This window comes from Pezoporus occidentalis, unplaced genomic scaffold (assembly GCF_034315485.1).
Source record: "Pezoporus occidentalis ecotype Australia unplaced genomic scaffold, CSIRO_AGI_Poc_V1 ctg61, whole genome shotgun sequence".
Classification (NCBI taxonomy): Eukaryota; Metazoa; Chordata; class Aves; order Psittaciformes; family Psittacidae; genus Pezoporus; species Pezoporus occidentalis.
Genome location: NW_026915955.1, coordinates 152,393 through 174,237, shown reverse-complemented (window position 1 = coordinate 174,237; position 21,845 = coordinate 152,393). Strand labels below are relative to the sequence as shown.

The window sequence follows — 21,845 nt, the reverse complement described above, 5'->3', positions numbered from 1 at the left end:
TTTTACTTGCTTTAAAATAGTTTTTCATTCATAGATGAAATAATATTCAAAAAAATGAAGTGGTTCTTAAAAAGAATGGTTGCTCAGATAGACCTCCCTGTAACCTGACAAGGCTGGATAGTGATACAGCACACAAGAAAGACATTTCTTTAAAAGTGCATTATGTAAAAAGAAGCACGAAGCTTCATCCTGCAAGCAGTAAAGACAACCAAACGCCATATGACTTACATGACTAAAGATAAAAAGTTCAAGTAGGTAAATCCCAAAATGTCAATATTAAAAAGTAGCATTTCAAATTATTGGCGTATGTTTAACTTAAAGCATGCTCACAAAATGCAGTTTAAAAGACAGTTTTCCCCAACATTCTGTGAAGAAAAGGGACTAAATATGAGAATGTAAGCAATACATTGTCTGCAATGAATAGTTCAGCTATTGCTTATTATTATAAAAAAAAAAAAAACAAGCACTCTAATCTATCACCAAGCTGTAATCTTTGGATTTGTGCATCTTGCTAGTAGTGTTTTCACTGGATTTTTCAATTGCATTTCAATGCAAATACATGGCAATGGTTTAATATCTTTACTGGAATAAGTCTGTTATAATTTTTGAAAGGCACATGCAAGCTTACAAGAACTAACTGCTATGTAAGGCCATTTTCTTTAGGTTCAGGACACAGTATTAAAATACTCTTGTTATCAGGACAGTTCAGGTAAATCATCTGCACTAACTCTTCTGAGAATTCCACAAAGAGCAGAAAATATCTTCCACGATCACATTTACAGTTTCAAGAGATTAGTCACCCTTTCAACCATCAGTATTTCAAAGCAGCCCTGAAAAATGAGTTGTTACAATTATCTCAAAAGCTTAAAAATCCTTACTATTTTAACAGCTCAAATTATTTTGCTATCTATATAAATGCCTAGTCTTTCACCGAGTCTTGGTGCTCCCTGGTCCAGTGATATCTTCAGGCTAATTCTCCATTGTTAGAAAATATTTTTCCTTCAGTCAGTGTAGGAATGACTCAATTTCAATTTCATCCAATAAGCCCTTGCTTTAGAAGACCAGAATGAGCTGTCTGGCCAATTCTCTGTATCTTTCATCATTTTGGGTAGATTACCATTGCACCTCTGACTGTGTCTTCCCTAACGGCTGGATCAAACAATCTCTGTCCAAAAATACATTTTATTTCCAAATAAAAATGAAAAACCAAAAAACACCACAAACACCTCCCCAACCTCCAAAAAACCCAACAAAACAAACAACAGAAGAGCAATCTTAAAATGAAGCTCATGCTTTTCCTTGAACAGGACATTAGTAAGAACCTTCTTACACAATTTCTTGACGTTACCCTAAGCTACATCTCCTGATCTCTTCCCTCACTTTGTATGGAAGCTTTCCCATTCCCAACCTAACTAATGACCTAAACTTTGCTTTGGTTTTGTTTCTTTCGACACAGAGCAACCAGAGCTGAATAAAGCAGGCACCAGTGATTTATATGTGATTGTTGTATCTTCCCACATTGTTCCGCTTTGTAATCCTTTCAATATTTGCCCTTCACACAACGTTGCTTATTAAAACAGAAAGAAATTTTAAAAAGCTGGACTTTAAAAAAAAAAAAAAAAAGGCCAGAATTGGTCAGGGATGTGGAGGCTGGTAATAGCCTTGGCAGCAGTGACCAGGAGATGGTGAAGTCTGAAATCCTGACAGAAGTGAACAAAATGAATATTGAAGCAGCACTGGACTTCAGGAGAGGCATATTTTGGCTTTTTCAGAGATCTGCTTGGCAGGATCATACTGAAGACTGCTTTAAAGGGTAAAGAGGCCCAGGAAATCTGGATATCTCTCCAGGGAGTTCAAACCAGCAGAATGATGCATGCCAATGTGCACAAATTTAAGTGAAGACAAGTTAAGCTAATATAGATGAAGGCCAACAAGAATTAACTAGCGACTCCTGACTTAGTTCAAATAGAAAAGGAAGCAAGCAGCTGGTGAAAGGGGAAATGTTATGCAGAGCAGGTATATACTGATATTGCTGCAGTGTACAATGATGAAATTAGGAAACCCAAAGCTCAGCTGGAGAAGAAACTGGCAAGGGCAACAACAAAGGCCTCTGTATGTGTACAGGCAGCAAAACAAATCACCAAATTGGAGGGAGTTGCTGAAGGGCAGGTTTGTGATTCAGAAAGCCCTCGACACACTGAAGAAATGCACTTCAAGATCTCATGAAGGCCTGCAAATGCACACGCAAGGTCCTGCACCTGGGATAGCACAGCTCTAGTACAGTGCACTAGTATAGCCTGCGGGGCAACTATCTGAAAACAGCTTTGCAGAAGACAACCTAAGGGTTGAACATGAGTCAGCAATGTGCCCTGGCAGCAAAGGTGGCCACAAGCACCAAAGGCTACTAGCAAGAGGGTAGCCAGCAGGTCAAGGGAACTGATAATTCCCCTCTGTTTAACACTGATGGGACCATACCACTGCGTCCAGTATATGAGAGACACTGACATACTGGAGCAAGTCCAGCAGATGTCCACCAAAACAAGCAGGGGCTACAACAGATAACATGCAAGGAGAAGCTAAGCGAACTTGTTTGCTTGGTCCTAAGAACAGGAGAGATTTTACTGCTGTCTTCCAGTAGTTAATGGGAGGATCGAGAAAGGATGGAGCCAGGTTCTTCTCAGATGAGCACAGGAAATAGAATTCACAGAATTCAGAATTCACAGAGAATTCAAATAAAGTATATAAAAAAAAAATAAAAATCACTATGAGGGTGGTCAAATGCTGGAACAGGTTGCCCAGACAGACTATGGTATCCCCAACGCTGCAGATAACCAAATCTGTACTGGACAAGGCCCTGAGGTCCTTATGGTGTCCTGAGGTCCTTTCAAAGAAAATTATTCTGTGAATGTATTCTATGGTTCTGTGAATAAGAGAAAAACCAGCAACAACAACAACAAACCCCCAACACAAATACACACTCGCAAGACATATGTACTGATTTTCAAACTTTTCTGACTCTTCAACAGAACTTGTATCAGGCATCAAGAGATAAAAAGTTGTTTTAAAAAACACAGATTTTCTTGTGAGATCCCTTAAAAAAAAGAAAAAAAACTATGATAAAACCTCATCAATGTTAGTGTAAATGAAATTATATGAAAATATTGACTATAATCAACAGGAAATAGGCACAAGAAAGTCTCTAATATCGAAACTGTATTTTTAGCTAATGCATCAGAGGACATCTGACGACACAGTAAAAAGTATCAGATAAATAAAAAATATTTTGAAAACAAAGCTGTTATTTCTTAAAAAAATAAAACCAGAGTGAAAAATGTAACTGAAAGTACTATTCCAATGTAATTCAAATTTCTAAACTATATCAAAATCAGAAGCATTCACTTTATTCATTTTTCTAGGCACCCACATGACAAAAGCACAGGAAAAAAAAAAATATTTTTAGAAATGAAAAGAACTAAGAATATGAGATGTTGAGAGTCACTAACAGTATAAAGATTCTTAGTGATATGGTAATACAATGCTCTAAGTGGACTGAATTTTCACACTTTTGAGATTTCTTCTGGATTTTGTGCACTTGATTACTTCTGTCTATATAGTGAGGCAGCGCTAATTTATGCCTTCCTACGGGGATGACGGCTGTCTGTGCCAGCACCAGAAACTGAATCAAGAAACTCCAGAGCTAAAAGCTAACAGGCTACAGGCTCTTAACTCGAGCTGCAGATTCATGTTTTATTCATAACACCAGGTACCTACACACCAGCTTGTGAAATGCATTCTTTCAGCATTCAACATTTTTATTTCACTTACTAAAAAAATTATGTATCTTACCTTTAGGTCACTTCCTGGCAAAGTACCTATGCCATCCTTCCAGTCCATAGCACTAAATACATCAAACTCTTGACCATTTCCACTAGAGGCAGATTCGTTCATGATGCATGTACTAAAAAAAAAAAAAAAAAAAAATTAAAAAAATGAAGACTTTTATCTGAAGATGCTGTAAGTGTCTTAATTCTTGTAACACCAGACATTCTTCAAACGCACTTCATAGCCTAGTATCAAATGTTTCTGTCAGCATGTTGGCAATGTGAACAACTGATGACAGTGCTGATAATACACATTAATGAAATAAAAGGAGAAATCTTCGAAAACCTTAAAAAATAATACCTGTTTAACACACTGGGAGGCTATTAGTGAGGCTATATTGAAAAGGAGAACTTTCAAACTGCAGATAAATTGACAACAACTAAACATACCTCAAGTAAACCTAAAAAAACCATTTGTTCCTGGGAAAGCAAGACCCAAGTGCATGCCTAAAATAAATATATTAAGCACTGACTAATAGACCTGCATTCCCTTATTATTTGGTAACATGCTGCTGTGAATGCTTCACCCAAGTTCTATCTGAAATTTCAAAATTAATTTGAAATTGTCTTTCATTTTCACCATCTGACTCAGGAGACTCAAACATTCCTTGTACATACAGTTTCACTAGATCTTGATTTGCATTTGTAAGATTTATTTACATGGAGAGAAGCACATATACACCAGAGAAAACTACTACTTTGCAAGAGTTTATTTTACTAGATCCCTCTGTTTCAGACCAGTGAAAGGAGAGAATATTTATCTTCAGAAATACTGGATTTGAACATCCTTTTCTGTAGGCAGAGTTTAAACCAAATAATTTGCACAAACAGAAGTATATAACACTTGCCACTGACCCCTGGCATTGGCCCACCACTTGACAGCATCAGCTGCACTGGATTGTAAATGTTTCTAGCAGCCAGTTTTGACTACCATCAACTTCTTCCTTTCCACTTCCTACAAACCCAGCAATCTTTGAATCCGTGGCCTAGCACCTAATTTACTGTCTGTTCAATGTGAAATCTGACTCATTCATTTTCGTCCTGAAGAACTTCTGTGCTACACCTAGAAGCCGAAATAATCTGCAGAAAATTAGCTCCATCTTTGGTTTGTGAACTATTAGCAAAAACTCACCCCTCCATAAATTTACACTTTCTGAACCTTTTCACAAATGCTTTCTAAGCCTCATACTCTGTCTGTAGACTGCAAACTTTTGCTGCAAGTATCGGTATTTGAAATTCAAATAGGTAGAGAGCTTCCTCAGTGCTTGACCTTGTTTTCTAAAATCTAATTTCTAACTTAGGTCCCAGTCCCAAAATCTGTAAATATCTATTAATACGCTCTGGAAATCTGGAATTTCCACAAAAAAAAAAAAAAAAAAGACTTAGTGGTATTTGTTCACTCACAGATAACAGAAAAAGATGCAAACTAAGCAGAAGTAAACTCAGGTCATCTAGAAGCCTTCTACTGAAAGTCTGAGGGGAAAAATGCTTAGCTAGTTAACCCCGTTGCATGAAAATATAATCCAATTTACATTATTTTAATCAGAAAAATTGTACCAAACGCAGTAACACCACCACAACAGATACTACTCTAGTTTTGGGTCTACAATGTGGACTCCCTTGTCTTTCTCCTAGGTTTCCTCTGCATTCCCAACAGAATTCTTTAAAACCCTGACCACCACCTTACTCCAGGAATACTTTGGTTACACTAGAGCTGCTACACAGTATCAAACAGGTAACAGGAGCTGGATCCCAGTCAGTAACCACTGCCTAGGGTGAAAGCTTCTACATCCCCCTTTTCACACAACAGTAAGGGTTCATAGAAGGCTCTTCGAGAAAACTTTGTGTATTTTACATGACAAGCTTGAAGTTAGAACCACATGATTGTGTCTTCTCCATCTCCAATTTCAGTAATCCTCTGTGAGAAAGTATTGAAAACCATACCGTTGATGCACAAAAATTTATTTTAAAATATGTCAATAAATCTGAACAAACTCAGTGCAAACTGAGAAATTCCCAAAACCAACAGACCTTATTTTTAAAAGCACTTCCAGGCAAGATCTGCCACCCTACCTCAGGGCAGCTCCTGCAATACAGCTTGGGCGATCTCTAATCCAAGAGCATGATACATTGCAGAGCTCAAGCCCACCAAGCATCCAGGCTTCCACACAGCAGCAGACCAGCTCAAGCAGGCTTCCACAAAACTGAACTGCAGCACAATGGAAGAGGTGCAGGCCTTCTCTCAAGAATGCAAAACCCAAGCTGCTAAGGAGTAGCTGAAAAATTGCATCTATCCAGAAACCTGTGAAATTTTGAGGACATGCTGGTTTAAGCACAACAGTAAACTAGTGCTTATCACGGGTAACAAGCTCCCCATGATTACCCTGGCTAAGGAAACACAAAGCTGTGTTCTGTATTAACTAAAGTTTCTAGGTAATCTTAAATTACCACCCTATTTAGAAGACACTTCACTCAATCCTCCTGTAGTTTATTCGTTAGAGAAAACATGTTCCAATGGTTTCTGCAGAAAGCAGGACAGAAGATGGGAAGAGACCCGGGAGGCTGTGGGAAAACTCTTCCCAGCAGTGGCTGCTGTCCCATGCAGCAAGGAGCAGCAGACAGGCACTCCATCAAATGCTGGTGTCTCTCAATAGTGACAATCTTGTTATAGACACACTCTGCAACAGAAAAACGCCTACAAAAAAAATGACATGGGGAAAAAAAAAGAAAATATAGAGCCCAGCATACTTAGGCAGGATGCGAACTGTGAAAGTAAAAAAAAAAAAAAAAAAAAATTAAACTGAAAAAAGTTCAGGGCATACTTCTCTCAAGAAAATATACAGATTTTAACTTATTTACACCTAACAAAGGCTCCTCAGGTAACAATCAGCAATAATAATCTATTCCAGTGTTTGATAAGGTACTCATTAGTGTTTCCCTTTTAAAATTAATTCAACATCAAAGACACAATCTGTACTTTCACACACTACAGCCTTCAGAAGTGTTCTTGGTGGAGATGAAAAGGTCATAGGGCAACACAGATAGAAATTAATTCACCAAAAGGAGTAATATTTAACAAAATATCTGTTTCCAGCTTTGTTGAGTTTAAACAGATAAAAGATAGGACTATTTCCCTCTGCTAATGATAATGTGGAGTGAGATAGAGACCAATTAAATTGTTACAGCAATAAGGTACTAAAAAAGGATGAAATCATCGCAATATATACATCTAAATCACAGAACAAAGAAAACTACCGAATGTCTTACCTACTCTTTTTTTTTTCCTTTTCAAGCTCTGATGTAGTTCTTTGAACCAGTGTAATTCTTTCCATAATGATTTCATTTGCTATCCTTTCTGTTGCTACACTTCCAGAAAAGCAGTAAAAACATTCAAATAACTAGATAAATAATAATAATAGGTTAACAAGGCAAAGCAACTACAGTAATGTTCCTGTGCCTATCACTGAATGCCACCTAACGTGAAGGAAAGGACATAAAAGTAAGAACTTGGAGCAGTCATCTTCCAAAAGCATCTCCAAAATCTATTAGGGATGTAGCTGTATCTCAGTCTTCACAGCCATAAGCTACAAGATTTATAGAGGAGTTTGATGCATGTTAATATTTCAACATCAACTTTGGTTTAGACATATGTAATAAGTGAATTAAAATAAGCAAGCATGTAAAATAAAATTAGACACATCTCTTAGAAATAACTTTATTTTTGCCAACTGGTTCAACAGTAAATGAGTCCCTCACAGAGGACATAACAGCACTAAAAATTAGACACTGTTGAAAGACTCTCCAAAGATGTAAAGCGAAGAAATAGGAGAGAATATGCCAATTAAGCTTACAAGTGGTTTTTGAAATAATTACAGGGTTACGTACTGAATACATAAAAAAGTAATAGGATACTTTTTTTTTCAGTCAGTGCTTTAAAAACTACCCGATACCTAGCCAAATTTTGAAAATCTAAGGTGCTACCTGTGAAATGTCTGTATGATTTCTAACCAGTGGGGCCAACGCAATACCAGGTCACTGGGCAGCAAAGAGAGGAGGTTTCAGCAGCAAAGCCACCAGTCAGCACTGCCAGACCGGCATAACTGGTCTGCAATGGCATGTCTTTTCTTTTCATGCATCTCTGTGTACTTTTATTTTTACTTTAGAGGATTTCTACAGCCACCATGACAGGACAGCCTAGCAGATTTCCTCCATGCTGGTCCTTTCCCCAGACAACAGCTCTTGTGAGAAGAGGCAAAACTGTCTGTGGAGCCAGAGGAGGTCTTGGTAAGTGGCACCAAGGGTGAGGTCCAAGGAATAAACAGAGGTCCTTATGGAGCAGAGACATGGTCCCTCTTCCCCACAAGGTTCGGTGACACCACCACTGATGGATGTTCAGAAACAAAGGCAACAGGTGAGTTTTATATCCTAACATCACAGATGGTTATTTTGGGCACCTCCAAGGAGGAGGCTGCTTGGTACAGCACCCATGGGCAGAAAAGCCACATTTTCCCTAAACAATAAATCAGGAAAATAAAACAGATCACAAGGGACAACTTGGTGTACCAGATCTGCAAATATACTTACTCTATACTTCTAGACACCAAGGGACAAGTGGATGCTCAGCTTCAGCTTTACTTGACATGTAAGAATGTGAATACTTACCAGGGCTCACTTGTTACACCGCCGAAGCCACACAAAGCAGTAGCTGCCTCTACTTCAGAGAGACTTTGTATTAAGCTAGCTTCATGATGACAGCAAAACCAAAGCCAACTCACTGTAAACCCAGAGGGGAGAGCTCTGTTTTTCTTCTCACAATCCCCTCTTTGGCCTGGGTGCACCCAACACTTGTTTTTTTTTAATCACCCTTCATCTTTTTGCACCTTATTCTTCACTGAAAGAAAAACAACCACAACAGGAACAGTGCAGGAAACAGTAAAACGCTTTGAGGCTATTCACATTTTAATATACGCTTTGCTTTATACCTGTTCAATGATTCAACTATTTTTTTTATTTCATTAAAAATGATACCTGTAGATGACACATTTCCTCCCAAGTCTCATTTTTTTTTGTTGTTTAGGAACTACATTACCAGTTCTGCCATTTTTCTGGTCTGTACGCTGAAGAGCTGTTTGAGTAAATTTTACTAATTTGCCAGTTGCTTATGATGTTTATTACCAGTAAGTTAATTTAAAGGTACATAGCTTCTATACATACTCACAAAGGGACGACAGCCTAAAAATCTTTGCCATTCTTAACACTTGTTACAGAAAACGGACCAGATTTCCAGTTGATGATGTCCCTTCAGCATTATTTCTTCTTCTTTATCTGTTGCTACTCTTCTGCCTGCTAGATTCTTCAGGGGTATTGTGTCTGTTTGTTCCTGCTTCCCAATACTTTAGCTTAAAACCTTTTTCCTCACAGGATGAATCTGGACATAGATGCATTCAAAATGCTGTGAAGCCCGAGTCTACACTAGTGCTAAAGGAGATTCATGCTGTTCTCACCTGAGTCTTACCTTTGTCAGCAAGCTAATACAGGTATTGCTGTAGCATCGCTAGAAAGAAATGGGGTAACACAGTTACATGTAGCTTCATCTACCACCTCATTTTCAAATATCTACAGAACTCTACAGTAACAAGTTACCCAATATCAAAGCTATCCCATCATCTAATGAAACAAACCACTAACAACTTTCATCTTGTTCATAAAGAACCTGCACTTCACACCAAAAATTATTTTCTCTGCAATGCTTTCATGACTTTTATTTCTGTTACTGTCTGTGCAGGCCTCGGTGGAGGTTTAACCTACTCAGATAGCAACACCTGAGTACAACAACTCTGAAAAGTCTTGGTTTCTCTTAACTCCTTGAACCAAGCACAGAAAGTTACAGAAAATTTCTGCCTTTGTGTATCTGTGACCCCTTTCCTGTGCAGACACCTCCTTGAGAAGAACTGTGATGCACCAGATCTTCTCACAGAATATCTATCACCTGACCTATTTCATATTGTTATTTTTTACACAAAGTTAATTCAATGTATGTCTGAAGGCTCCTTTTGTCTGACTCATGCCCTGCTCTTCCTCTTCTGCCAGTTCTCAGAAGCTTCCATGAGCTCTGCTGTCCTTTTAACAATTAATTCATCTTTTTCTAGCTCCTAAATACACTCAACAGACTACTGCATTTAGAGACCTTCCCTTCTCCCTCATAAAGAGCTCAATTCTCCCATTGCAATGAGCAGTCTTACCATTGGACCACTAATAAGCTACAACTATGCACACACACTATCAAACTTCTCAGGAAGCCCCATGCCAGGTAATGACTGGGTCCTCACACCCACCACTCGCAATCCATCATCCTTACCAGCAGTATTTAAAAAACCCAGACAGTAAATGGAATAGCCCACAAAAGTGAACAGCCTCTCTTCACAGAATAGGCGATGCCCAATAAAACTGAACAAGTCAGAGGAAAAGGACTCATCACATAATCATTTTCTTAAGTTGCTAGAACTTTTGAAAGCAGCAGTAGAAAAACTCATTAAGCTGAAGGTGAAACATACACCACAACAACACACAAAACCAGAGTTCACTGCAATTGTCCAACTGTCAACAAAAACCATCCAAGATGATTGGTTTGGGCACCTTCATTAGAGCACCAGTTTAGGAGAAGACCAACTGTATCACAGTCAAAACTGCTGAAGTCACACCAGGAAAAAATGAATACCCGCACCACCCGATTTAAGCAGAGTGCTTTACTGCGTTCAGCTGCCGGTTTCAGGGAGTTTCTCTCTGACAGATATTCATCACACAAACTTCTGTGAACCTGATAACTTCCTTGGTAAAACGCACCAGTTTCCTGAACAGCTTTTAAATTTGCATTGAGAAAACTGTGCCACAATCCTGAATGCAGACTATTTCTGAAAACAGCACACGCTGAAGTTTTTGTATCCCGAGTTTTATTTATGCTCACCACCTGATTTTTAGCACCCACGACTAAGCACCCATTCATGAGTAGAAACAAACAGCAAAAACGGTCAGTCCAACGCCACTCAACCATAAGAGGGAAATTAAGAAGGAAAACAGAAAAAAGTGAAAATGGAACTCGTGGTACCCTTCACTGTAAAGCTTACACACACACCCATGCTATTAATTAAGCACAGGTAATTTAACACCATGGAAGAGACTGTGACCCCCGGCACCCGGGGAGGCTGCCGCATCTCCAGGGGCCTCCTTCCCCAGCCGCGCTACCCGCTGCCGCTCGCACCGCGCTCTCCACTGGGACGAGCGACACGACCACGGGGCGCGCCCCGCGCCGCTCCCCACGCAGGCCGTGGGCCGGGCCCACCCGCGGCGAGGCGGCTGGGAGCTGGCGGGCCCGGGTCGCGGCCGACCCGGAGCCTGCCCTGCCTCCCTCCCTCCCGCCTTCCTTCCCTCCCTCCCGGCGCGGCGCAGCGCGGCAGCCGGAACGCGGCGGCGAGGCCCGGCGGGCGCGGCCGCCGCTCCCCGGCGCCGGCAGCCCGCGGCCTACCACCAGAGGTCCCTCCTTGGCCAGTTTTGCGGCGTGTTTTCGCTGCACTTGAAACTTTCTGGAGAAAACCCGGGCTCAGGTCCGCGTCTTCCCCAGGCTTGGACAGAACCTCCGAGACAAAAGCGCCCGCACGGCCGAATCCTGCGCGGAGCGCTCGGGGAAAGCGGTTCTCAAGTTGTTCCGTTTCTCTCCTGAATTTGCCTTCCCACACACACCCCCACCGGGGGCAATTAAAGGCAGCGGAGGGGGAGTGCCCCTGCCCGGAGAGGGGGCGAGCGCCGTGCAAGGGGGTTGGAGAGGAACTGGGTGTTAAATGTTCCTGAGGAAGTTGCACAACGAGAGAGGGACTCTGCTTGTTTACCGGGTCCTTGGCTTTTTTAACTCCCAGCCCTCCCCCCCCCCCCCCCCCGCCTCCTTCCGCCCCCCCGAGAACGGAATCCGGGAAAAGGAGGCTCTTTCCTAGGGGAAAGGAAAAAAAATATATATTTGAAAATTGAAAAAAATGTTACCTTCTCCTCCCTCCTCCCCTCCCCCAGCGCGGAGGAGGAGGAGGAGGAGGGGGGCGAGCTCGCTCTTTTTTCCTAGGAAACTGTTGGGGTTTGCTCCCCGGCCGCTCGGAGCCGATCCCCGCGCATCCCTCGGCGGCGAGGTCGCCCCTTCCCGAGGGCGGGGCGGGCACACACCGCCCCCAGAGGGCTCGCCCCCCGCCAGCCCCGCAGCCGCCAGCGCCCGGCCCCGTGCTACAACTTTTTCTCTCACGCTCTCGTGTGCGCCCGCTCCGACGGGGAAAGGGGGAAAAGCCATGGCGGTGGGCAGCGGGCTCCACTGCGGCCCCGGCGCGGCGCCCCCCCCCTCGGGCGCTGCCGCCCCGGCGGCCTCTCCCGAACCCCGGCCCCGGCTCCGCCGGAGCGCCTTCCCGTCGTCCGCCTCCACCCCCCATCCCTCCAAAAATCGCTTTCCGCTTTCCCCCGGCCAACAAAACACCACCTCACACACGTTAGCGAGAACAAGTGTGCCCATATCCTGTTATGTGCACCGGCTGCGAGGACGGGGAGGGAGACACGCTTGTGCGCGGGGGCCGCTCCCCCAGCCCGGCCGCACTCCAGCCGAGAGCGCGCAACTTCACAGGAAAGCCGCGTCCTATTCCCTGCCCCCAGCCCTCCTCACCACCCCCCCAGCAAAATGCGCACTCACATGTATGTGCACTCACATACACCGCCGGCACCCCGGGGCAGCCCCCTGGAGCCCCCCAGGCCGGCCCGCGGAGCCGCCGGCGGTGACAGACGCCGGCCCCGCCGCCACCCGCAGCCCGGAGCGGGCAGGGGCCGTTCGCCGCCGCCTCGCGTGTCTGCCGCAGCGCAGCGAGCGCCGCGCACGCACCGCACAGAGGCAGGAACTGAGCACTCGAGCTAAAAGACTTTTTTTTTTGCCTCTTAAAAAAAAAAAATGCTAGAAGCTTTTTTTTTTTTGGTATGTGTATGTGTGTGCAAACTTTCCCCAAAATGGCGGAAATTGGGAGATGATTATATTTTAAATATCTCTCGCACACAATCACACAAAGTGCAGGAGCGACGGAAAACACAAACTCCGCTGAGCGCTGAAGAGGCCTTCGCACACGGGAACCCACGGCACATTCAACCGGTATATCCCGGCAGCCGCCACCTCCCGCCGCTTCCGACCGAAAAACAACCCTGGGCTCCTTCACACCCCTCTCCGGCGAGCATTGCCCCCTCGCAGCCCGCACTTCTCCACGTCCTTCAGTCTGTGTGAACAAAGAGCCGGGGCTGGAGAGGGGGGGCTCGAGTGGCAGCGAGCCCCCTCCCTCCTTCCTTCTTTCCATCCTCCCCTCCTTCGCTCCCAGTCCGGCGCTCACACGCACACCCGTGTCTGTGTCCGTGTCCGCGTCCCCCCTCTCCCCCCCCCCCCCGCCACCCCGCCGCTGCACCCGCATCACATTGTTCCCAACAGCGCGGCGGTGCCCCGTAAGTGTCATTAAATGGAGCCAACTGACAAGCTCATTGGTGGGGCAAGTCTGCAAAATGTCTCTCCCCTTCCCTTCCCCCTCACTTCGGAACCCACTCCCCCCCCCACTCCCCAAAAAGGCCCCCCCAACACATTTCCACAGCTCCCTCCCCCGCAGATAGATATATATGTACATACACATACGTGCGTGCGTGCCCGTGTGCGTATATAAATACACAGCGCATACATCTACCCATGTACACCCTTCGTGTGTTTGGGAAGAGAAAAAGAAATACCAGGCACCTCTCTCTTTCTTTTGTTCCTCTTTCACACTCGCACACTTATGATTTAGTGCGGTCCCCGGTGCCCCAGCCGCTCCCCAGCCACTTGCGAGTCACTTGCCCACTTTCCCCAGCATTAACTTCCATCCTCCCTGCCCGAGGTGGTGGGGGAGAAGCCCCCTCCCCTTCCCCAGATACGTTTCGTAAGGGAGGGAGAGGAGGTGCGCCTCTCCCTTTATCTCTCGCGCTCTCTCCCAACTTTCATCCTCACCGAGGGGGAAAATCAAACCCCATCGCCAGCCTTCGCCGCTGCCGCTCCCTGCCCGGCTGGCGGATTAGCTCGGAACCCGCCGCTCCTTACCCCCCCAAATTCTCTCTCTTTTCTCCGTCTCTCGAGTAGTTCTGACAAATATGGTCCAGGGCTGCGGGCACCAGTGAGCATGCGCCCGCCGAGCCGGGGCTGGGGAAAGGGGAAACGGCCGTCGCCGCGGCGGTTCTTCCTCCCTCGCCTGCGCTGCCGCTGCGCCCCAGCTCCGGCAGCCGCCACTGCCCACCGGCCACTTTCGGCAACCGTCACCCTCTCCAAAACCCCGGCCGCCGCCAGCGGCTCCGGCGGAGGTGTATCATCTTCCCTGATTTACTGCCGACGCCGGAGGAATAATAAGGAGACTTGTGCAGCAGCCGCGCGCTATTTTGGGCGCCTTCAAAAATAATGCCTCGCACTTTTAGGGGAGAGAGACTGTGAGGCTGGGCATCGGCCGCCCCGCCAGGTGCTGCTGAGGCCGGGGGCTGGGCCCCGTCGTATCCGTGAAACGGACCCGAGACAGCGGTGGGACAGTTCCTCCCCGGCGGCGGGAGCGGGGCGTTGAGGGAGGGGGGGGAGCTGCTCTCCCCGCTTCCAGTGAGGGGTCACCGGGGCGGGTCCGAGGCCGAGTCGTCCACAGCCGGGCTCCTCGGGCGCCCCAGAAACGCGGGGTTCCTCAGCATGGTCCTTAGGATGGGCCTCTTCTCGTCTAAAACCTAGCCTGCTTGCACACTAAAAGTAGTTTCCGATGTGCCACCTGCCTGGATTCTCTCCATCGTTGCCCTGCATTCTCAAATAAAAATACCACCTAGAGCACTTATTTTCTGTCACTTGTTGCTCAGAAAACAGTAAAAACTAAAGGCCCTCCTTATTTCATGGGATTGGCCTGGGTGGACTTCTTTCACCTACAACGAGGTCAGTTATGCAAAAGAACACTAAGCAAAATAGATCTACATGAGGCCTAGCTAGACTGGGGGGGTTGGAGGGGAGGAAGAGAGAAGGGAGGATCACAACCAGGTGCTGATATATATATATATACACTTTGAAAAATGTATGTCTATACATATATATATCATTTCAGGCAAAGTGTAAAACAACACAGAGCATAGCCTTAATTATACTAATCCTAATGGGTTTTTTTAGACCACAGAATATCTCACTAAGGGTGACTACATCCTTAAGTCAAAAAATGTCAAAGAGAATTTTGAATTTTTAATGGTTTGGCTTATTATTATATATCTCTTTAAATAACTCTCAAATCTCGATATATGTTTTGTTAATCCCAGTCATGACCAGTGTCCAAGCTTTCTCTTGATTACTACAACAGAAATATTAATAAACACTAATAAATATCTAGGAATAAGTATCAGCATTAAATATCAATAGAAATAAATACATAGCCAAAATGCTCACCTACAAAGTCAGACTCACTAATAAAATGGTCTATACAAGACCAAATGCAATCTTTTTGCTACCGATGATATGTGTTCCATTATAGTAGTATCCCATGATGGAGACAGCATTGCACTGGACACAGGCTAGAGGTGCTTCTCTGACAGGACTTCTGAGTCTCAGCTTCTGTTCAGTAGAGCATTTACTTCAGAATGTATATTAAAATATTTAAGAATCACACTTGGCAGCTCTCCTTGCTCCATGCTGAAACAATTCAGACATGACTTCAATTAGACTTTTACCATACTGTCTTGAGAGTTTCTATTTATTTAAATCAATTTTTCTTCACAACAATAAAATGGGGCTCATCCATAAGTGTTTGCAGCATTGGTGCTTAGGCAAAATAAATGGGAGTTATTTTATGATGAGCATTTCTCACGCAGCTTCAGCTCAAATGGCATATCATATAGGCTGCAATTTTTGTCAATGAACATATGTTCATTAGAAACTAATTACAGAAAACAGTATTAACCTAATTGTAATGATTAGTGATAACATAGATTTAAACTTCTAAAACACAGATGCGAAATATAGTAAAGGATGAGAAAATTCCTACTTTCCACCAGTGTACTGTCAGCTGAGGAAATTCATGGGTTAGAAACAAAGAATAAACTGTAACTGAAGTCATTCAGTATTTTTCTGAAAATTATTTCCCAATGTTATTGAAATGGTTTTATGCAGATAGTTGCCAAATAACCAGATTATACTATTGTAGCCTTAAATTAGCTGGGCTCTGCAGAAGACTGTTAAGGAATTATACAATTTGGTACTATTTAAAAATCTTTAGGATGTTCAACCTGTACTAATTATTTCTCCAGATGGCATTGAGGTTTTGGGGGGAGGCTGTGCCATACCCTGTTATGAAGAGACATTTCTAAGAATATAAATGATGAATTATCTGCAGTTATTTTATTTATGCTTGAAAGACTTTGTCCCTTTTCCTTTGAAAATCTTCAAGGAAAAGGTAGAACTTGTAAAACCCTGTTATAATTCATCTAACCTACTTGCAGAAGTCATAGGAGTATAGTCCCTTACAGGAAATGAAGACACAGGTGAAAAAATCTCCTTGAAGGATACACACTGGAAGTCAGAACTGAAACTAAGTACTTGAAGTTGGGTATAGTTTCATTATTGGATCAGTAGTTTCAAATGGATACCTATTTGATTAAAATAACCTAGGAAATTAATAAAGGTACTTCTGTTCTCCTATCCTTGCCTTAATTATATTGTGGCAGCTTGTGATGTATAATAAGCCCATTATTTTGTCAATAAAATTTATCATGTAAAAATAGATTGAAAGTTATTAAAATATGCTCTTTAAACATTAATTCTGTTGCCATTTTATTTAATGCTAGACTTCCGTCTGTATTCCAAAGATGGAAAATTTTGAACACTTGTTTTCTCTAAGTATGGCGTTTAATATGATTTTGGCAGTATGTTTAACGACAGATTTTGGCATAGCTAAACTTGATCTCTTAAGTATTCTCATAAGTGACTGAATAGGTATTTGTGCTATAGCCAGATACTGGTTATTTTTCTAAGAGCATGTGCATGAACATCCATATACATGGCTTCCAAATCCCAATTACTTAGCACTTATTGTTTTCTGCGGTACAGATTACGATGCCTTAAAGATGGCCTTGTTTCTCAAACACAGCCTGGACATAACATTTTCTCACCCTTCTAGCAGCCTGTGCAGCAAACTGTGTGACCTTTCTCACCAGTGACAAGCACCAGTCTGCCACTTGATTCTTCCAGAAGCCAAACCAGGGGGATAAGAAAGAGGCCTTGAGGCAAAAAAAAAAAAGAAAAACACATTGGCAAAAAAATGTTGTGTATGTTATGTTGGATATAAAACTCTAAGCCAAGAAAAAGGAAGTGCAAAAGCATTAAGAAACTGGGGATGAGAAGAGATGGTGTATGTGACTGTATAGTAAGAAAGACAGGCAAATTGCAGTCTATGGTGATTCCAGTCCCTCTCAATAGTGTTCTTTCCTCTCCAGGAAATTTGATGTTCCTGTAGATGTGAAGAAATAGTGACCGAGTCATTTTCAATAGAACTGGTTTTTGCCACTAAGCCCACAGTAATTATCAAAGTTGATTCAGATGCCATGCTAAACTGGAGAGCCAGTATTATTTCCTAGCTCTGAAATTTGAATATGTGCCCTGGCCACATCCCAGCTCCATACCAGAGTGAGACTTGTGTATGTAACAGTTTTTTTCCTGGGAAGGAAGCTTGAGCCTGAGTACTTGAAAGAAACTGCAGTGTTTTCCAGGAAGGTTTCAGCCCAGTATGCACCTGTATGCTCTCTAGGTGCAGCCTTGGAGAGTTTGTTTCTAGAGACTGGGAGTTTTGAGACATTGTGAAGTAGGTGTTTCAAAGATATCATCAAAGATGCAAGTCTACAAAGATTTCCAGAGGTGGTGTTCATCCTGAAGAAATTCAAATAAATAACCAAAGTTACCGGATTGTCATTCAGTGTGAAGTGAATCCAGAGACATATTGCCTATGAAAAGTCTGGGGAGAATTGGACTAGAATAATGAGGTGTAAAAGCAGAAGTCATTTGTGAGAGTGGGTCAAATGCAAATTAGGACTTCTATTGGGAATATTGATGAGGACTCTTGTGCCAGGAGAGGATTGAAATTGGAAGCTTGGACAGGCAGGTCAGGCATTAGGGAATGGCTTGGAGTACTGGCAAACTCTTGAATTAGTTGAGGGAAGCAGGAGACAGCACTGTTTCATGTGGTAGGAAGGAGGAGTACAAAGGTACAGCAGAGACTGTGCAGTCTGGAATGGATGGTAGGCCAAAAGAAATTGGCAAGAATAAAGGTCCTGTGGGAGGGTGAGGAGTACTAAGAGAGACTTACCACAGAGAAGGACAAATGGTGTGGAAAGAGGCAAAGAGAGTGTGAGGGGGCAAGGAAGGAAAGGGGGAGGAAGGGAGGGAATCTGCATCAGGAAAAGCTGGAACAGCAGGAGATTTGCATCTTTAAAAATGGAGTGTAATAGATGAAGTTCAAAGGGGTAGTAATGAGAAGTATCTTGATTATGGGTGGGGGAGCGGCCAACCACTCCAGAGCTCTTTTTGACATAGACCTCTATTCCTGCATGCTCTTTTCTAAGGTGTGTGGGCACATTCTGCATATAAGAGCCATTATGATTTCCCTTAGCAAAAGGCTTCAGCTCCAACCATGCATAAGATTACAACGGCTTTGCAGCAGAGCATTACATTGGAAAGCCTGTTCAAGCTGGATACTCCAGACCTGTCATCCAAAAAGCTAGTAGTCACTCTGAGAGCTAAGGCTGTATTTTTAAATAAGCACAAAGAAGGCAGATTGGTGAGGCAGCATAGGAACAAATATCACTCTTGGGAACAGAAGCTGAAAGAGAAAGGTTTGCAGCCTGCACTCCTTTTGTGAAAAACAATTCTGTTGAAATGCAACAAATGAAGGGGTTATTTTAATAATTGTTGGTAGAATTTCTAGATCCATAACTGTTGCTGAAAATATCTGGAAGGGAATAAATAGCTCACCCTGTGGGTTTGATTGGACAGCAAAGCCTGGCAGCAAAGGGAAAGGAGGAGGAAGTCCCATCCAAGGCCCTTAAGACACAATGGCAGAGTTAGAACTTGCTCTAACTTGCTCTCCCTGGAGAGCAATAGAACAGTTTTTAGAGCAACATGTGTCAGACTTAGTGACTCGCAGCCACATGTGGACATTCTTCATAAAATACGAATTGATGAAGCAGTAGATGAACAGGGAAGAATCCCAAATATTGCTTGTACTTGGCATAAGATCATGTAACTCAAAGTGTTCATGTGGACTCTTCTTTCTTTATTTTCAGTCCTTTTTATCTAATAGTGTCCTTCAACAAGTAAATAAACCCCTTTGTTTTAAAAAGGCATTGATGATAAAAGACAGATTGCATATAACAGGCAATACACACTTGATGTATGTGGGGTAACACACATGGTTACTCCAAGCAATCATATTTCTCCTTGAACTGGCTAATGCAAAAGTCTGACAACAATGGTTAAAGGCAGTAGAAAGAAAACAGAAATGCTCAAGGCTGTAGCAAACACTGAATACATTTTTTTTGGACATTGATAAGAGTTTTTTTCTTATCTGAGAATTCAGAATTAGGGTTGCAGCAGAACAGGTATCCTCTAGGCCTATGAAATGCGATTGCAATTAAAGCAATAGAGAAAGCTTTTCCTATTTGCTGTTAGGCCCAACATCCCTTGCAGAGTCAGAAGTGCATCCTTCATAACATTTTTCCAATGATGTCATGTCACATGGACATGCAGCAATAGCATTCCCTTCTTTGACAAGCAACAGAGAATATTAATGGGCCCTGGTTCTGAGACTGACAACAAATGGATTATTCAGAATCAGAGAAAATTATATTCTGTTGTTGCCAATCCTGAGTCATGAGGCTTTGTGGATCCAACTCTTACAGTTCCTGGGTTTGAATAGTGAGCATTGTGGCTATATACCTGCTATCATGGATTGACACATCTAAATGTAAATAGTGGCTTCATAAGTAAAAGGGAGTTCTCATTTTGGACTTTTATGCTATGTGCTAAGGCCTCATGCTAAGAAATCTAGCTACCAAAATCTCATTTATTATTGAGAAAATATTGATGAGTGTGAGCTAATATTCTTAGAAAAATAATTGCTCACAATAATAACAGGTGGGAGTACCTGCTTGCTACAGATTGCAAGGCTCGACAAACATGTTTTAGTGGAGAACTCGGTCTTCTGGCTACCACAACAAAGCAGGCAGGATATTCTTTTTGCTTTGAGTACAGAACTGTATGTGTTAGTAGTCTGTGCAGGCTGATGCCTGTTCATGGAAGAATCTACTCATGTTGGTTTACATTTACAGTTTCTCACAACATCATTTGATTCCAGTATCCAGTGATAACAGAGCTGATGCATACTCTTAAGCATCCAAGAGGAACTGAACTTCAGAAAGGATACTTTTGCTGAAACTAGTTCATTTTCACATGTTCCAAGGCAAACTTTATGTAACACTTTACATCGAGTCCTCCTAGCTTCTTACCCACCCAGGCAATTTTTTGCAAACCGAAAATCCTCTGTGGCTTAAGAAAGATGATGTGGCATGGGAACATGAGCCATATAATCATTATAGTACTGTGTTGGGAAGCATATCTACTCTATTTTACCTAGCTTGCAAATACTTAAACTGGAAAAATTCAGTTAAAACTGAAGGACTTTTAGATTTGCAGTGCACAAATAACTGCATTTGAGTGTGTTGGCTGGTTCCCAAGGAACATTTCAATCTTGTTAGTATGCAAAAAAGCACAGAAGAACTTTGAGATAACTGGCTAAAAATCAATGATGGACTACTGTTTTGGCTCCAAAGAGAAAGTGTCTTCCTCTCTTACCACTCACCTGGGCAAACATGGATGTAACTAATAATTTCACAAATATTTAATAATTCTGAAAGCACCATGTATATTCTTTAATCACAAAGATAATCACAGTGATGATGATGTGCAAGGGTATTGTTACAAACCTCTTTTAGGGGCTATTCTTAATGACTAACTTCTGGCATCTCTCTTACATGCTGAGCTTGGAGCTAAGGCTTTCTGTAAAGTCAATGGTGTGAAGAACATTCCTTAGAGTAGGATTTAAACATATACTTTAAGAGTTTATTGCTTTTAATTACCTATACAGTGAATTCATATACATAGAATCATAGAATCACAGAATACCTAGGGTTGGAAAGAACCTTAAGATCATCTTGTTCCAACCCCCCTATATGCTTAACATTATAGACTATGTGAATATCTGAACTGCAGTTATCAGTCCAGAAACTTTAGTAAAAACTGTCTTCTGCATGATGATGATGGATGATCTCTTTCCATTCATAATATTTCTGACTTCACCTGTCTTGAATGACATAGCTCTGAGTATCAATCCAATGAAAAAGAGATATTACCTAAATATATCTGAATGAGCAAGAGTATATACTATATGTACATTTATTTATATAAAAATACTTAATCTTTGACAAGTAACAGGGTTGCTCTTCTGTATGGAATGTAAGCCAAATTTCAGCTGGAAACAAATAATTGAGTTATATATGCACACATAAAAATAGACTGACCCAAATCAATAATAACAAAATCACATTATAATAAAATGGCATTTGTTGTATAATTTCCTGAAGACAGAAAACACCTATATAAATGGACTTAAATAAGGAAAGCCATGTGATATTTGGTCTGTATTATGCACCCATGAAGCTCTGCAATAGGATGGATGGTTTACATGCATGTGAACCAACACATGAACAGTTTGTCTTCCTGGTACAATGCTGTTTGCAGGTAAGATAGGTATTTGATTCTGAGTATCACTATCTGCATTTGTACCAAAAGGTCGATGTAAGATGACATAGTCTGAGAAGAATAAG

The 21,845-nt window shown here is 42.5% G+C and overlaps 1 protein-coding gene and 1 long non-coding RNA gene across 9 annotated transcripts in view; both read right to left on the bottom strand.

Annotated features, from left to right (window-relative positions):
• The window catches only part of L3MBTL3 (L3MBTL histone methyl-lysine binding protein 3), an 80,628-nt gene extending 66,477 nt beyond the window's left edge, over positions 1-14,151 (bottom strand). Inside the window, exons 1-2 of one of the 8 annotated variants that reach the window (XM_062639713.1) lie at positions 14,008-14,151; positions 3,847-3,958 (exon numbers count right to left, since the gene is read on the bottom strand). In XM_062639713.1, coding sequence (XP_062495697.1) covers positions 3,847-3,948 — 102 coding nt within the window. In that variant the 5' untranslated portion in view covers positions 3,949-3,958; positions 14,008-14,151. Of the gene's footprint in view, positions 1-3,846; positions 3,959-8,656; positions 8,677-11,403; positions 11,755-11,912; positions 12,309-12,597; positions 12,757-13,917 lie in introns of those variants that run through there. The other 7 variants (XM_062639708.1, XM_062639712.1, XM_062639707.1 and 4 more) reach the window with 7 other exon arrangements.
• Positions 12,916-13,910, bottom strand: LOC134174574 (uncharacterized). The gene is made up of 2 exons (XR_009968697.1): positions 13,564-13,910; positions 12,916-13,165 (listed from the first exon to the last, which is right to left on the bottom strand). It is a non-coding gene; the product is annotated as an uncharacterized LOC134174574 (long non-coding RNA).
• Positions 14,152-21,845: the final 7,694 nt, after the last annotated feature.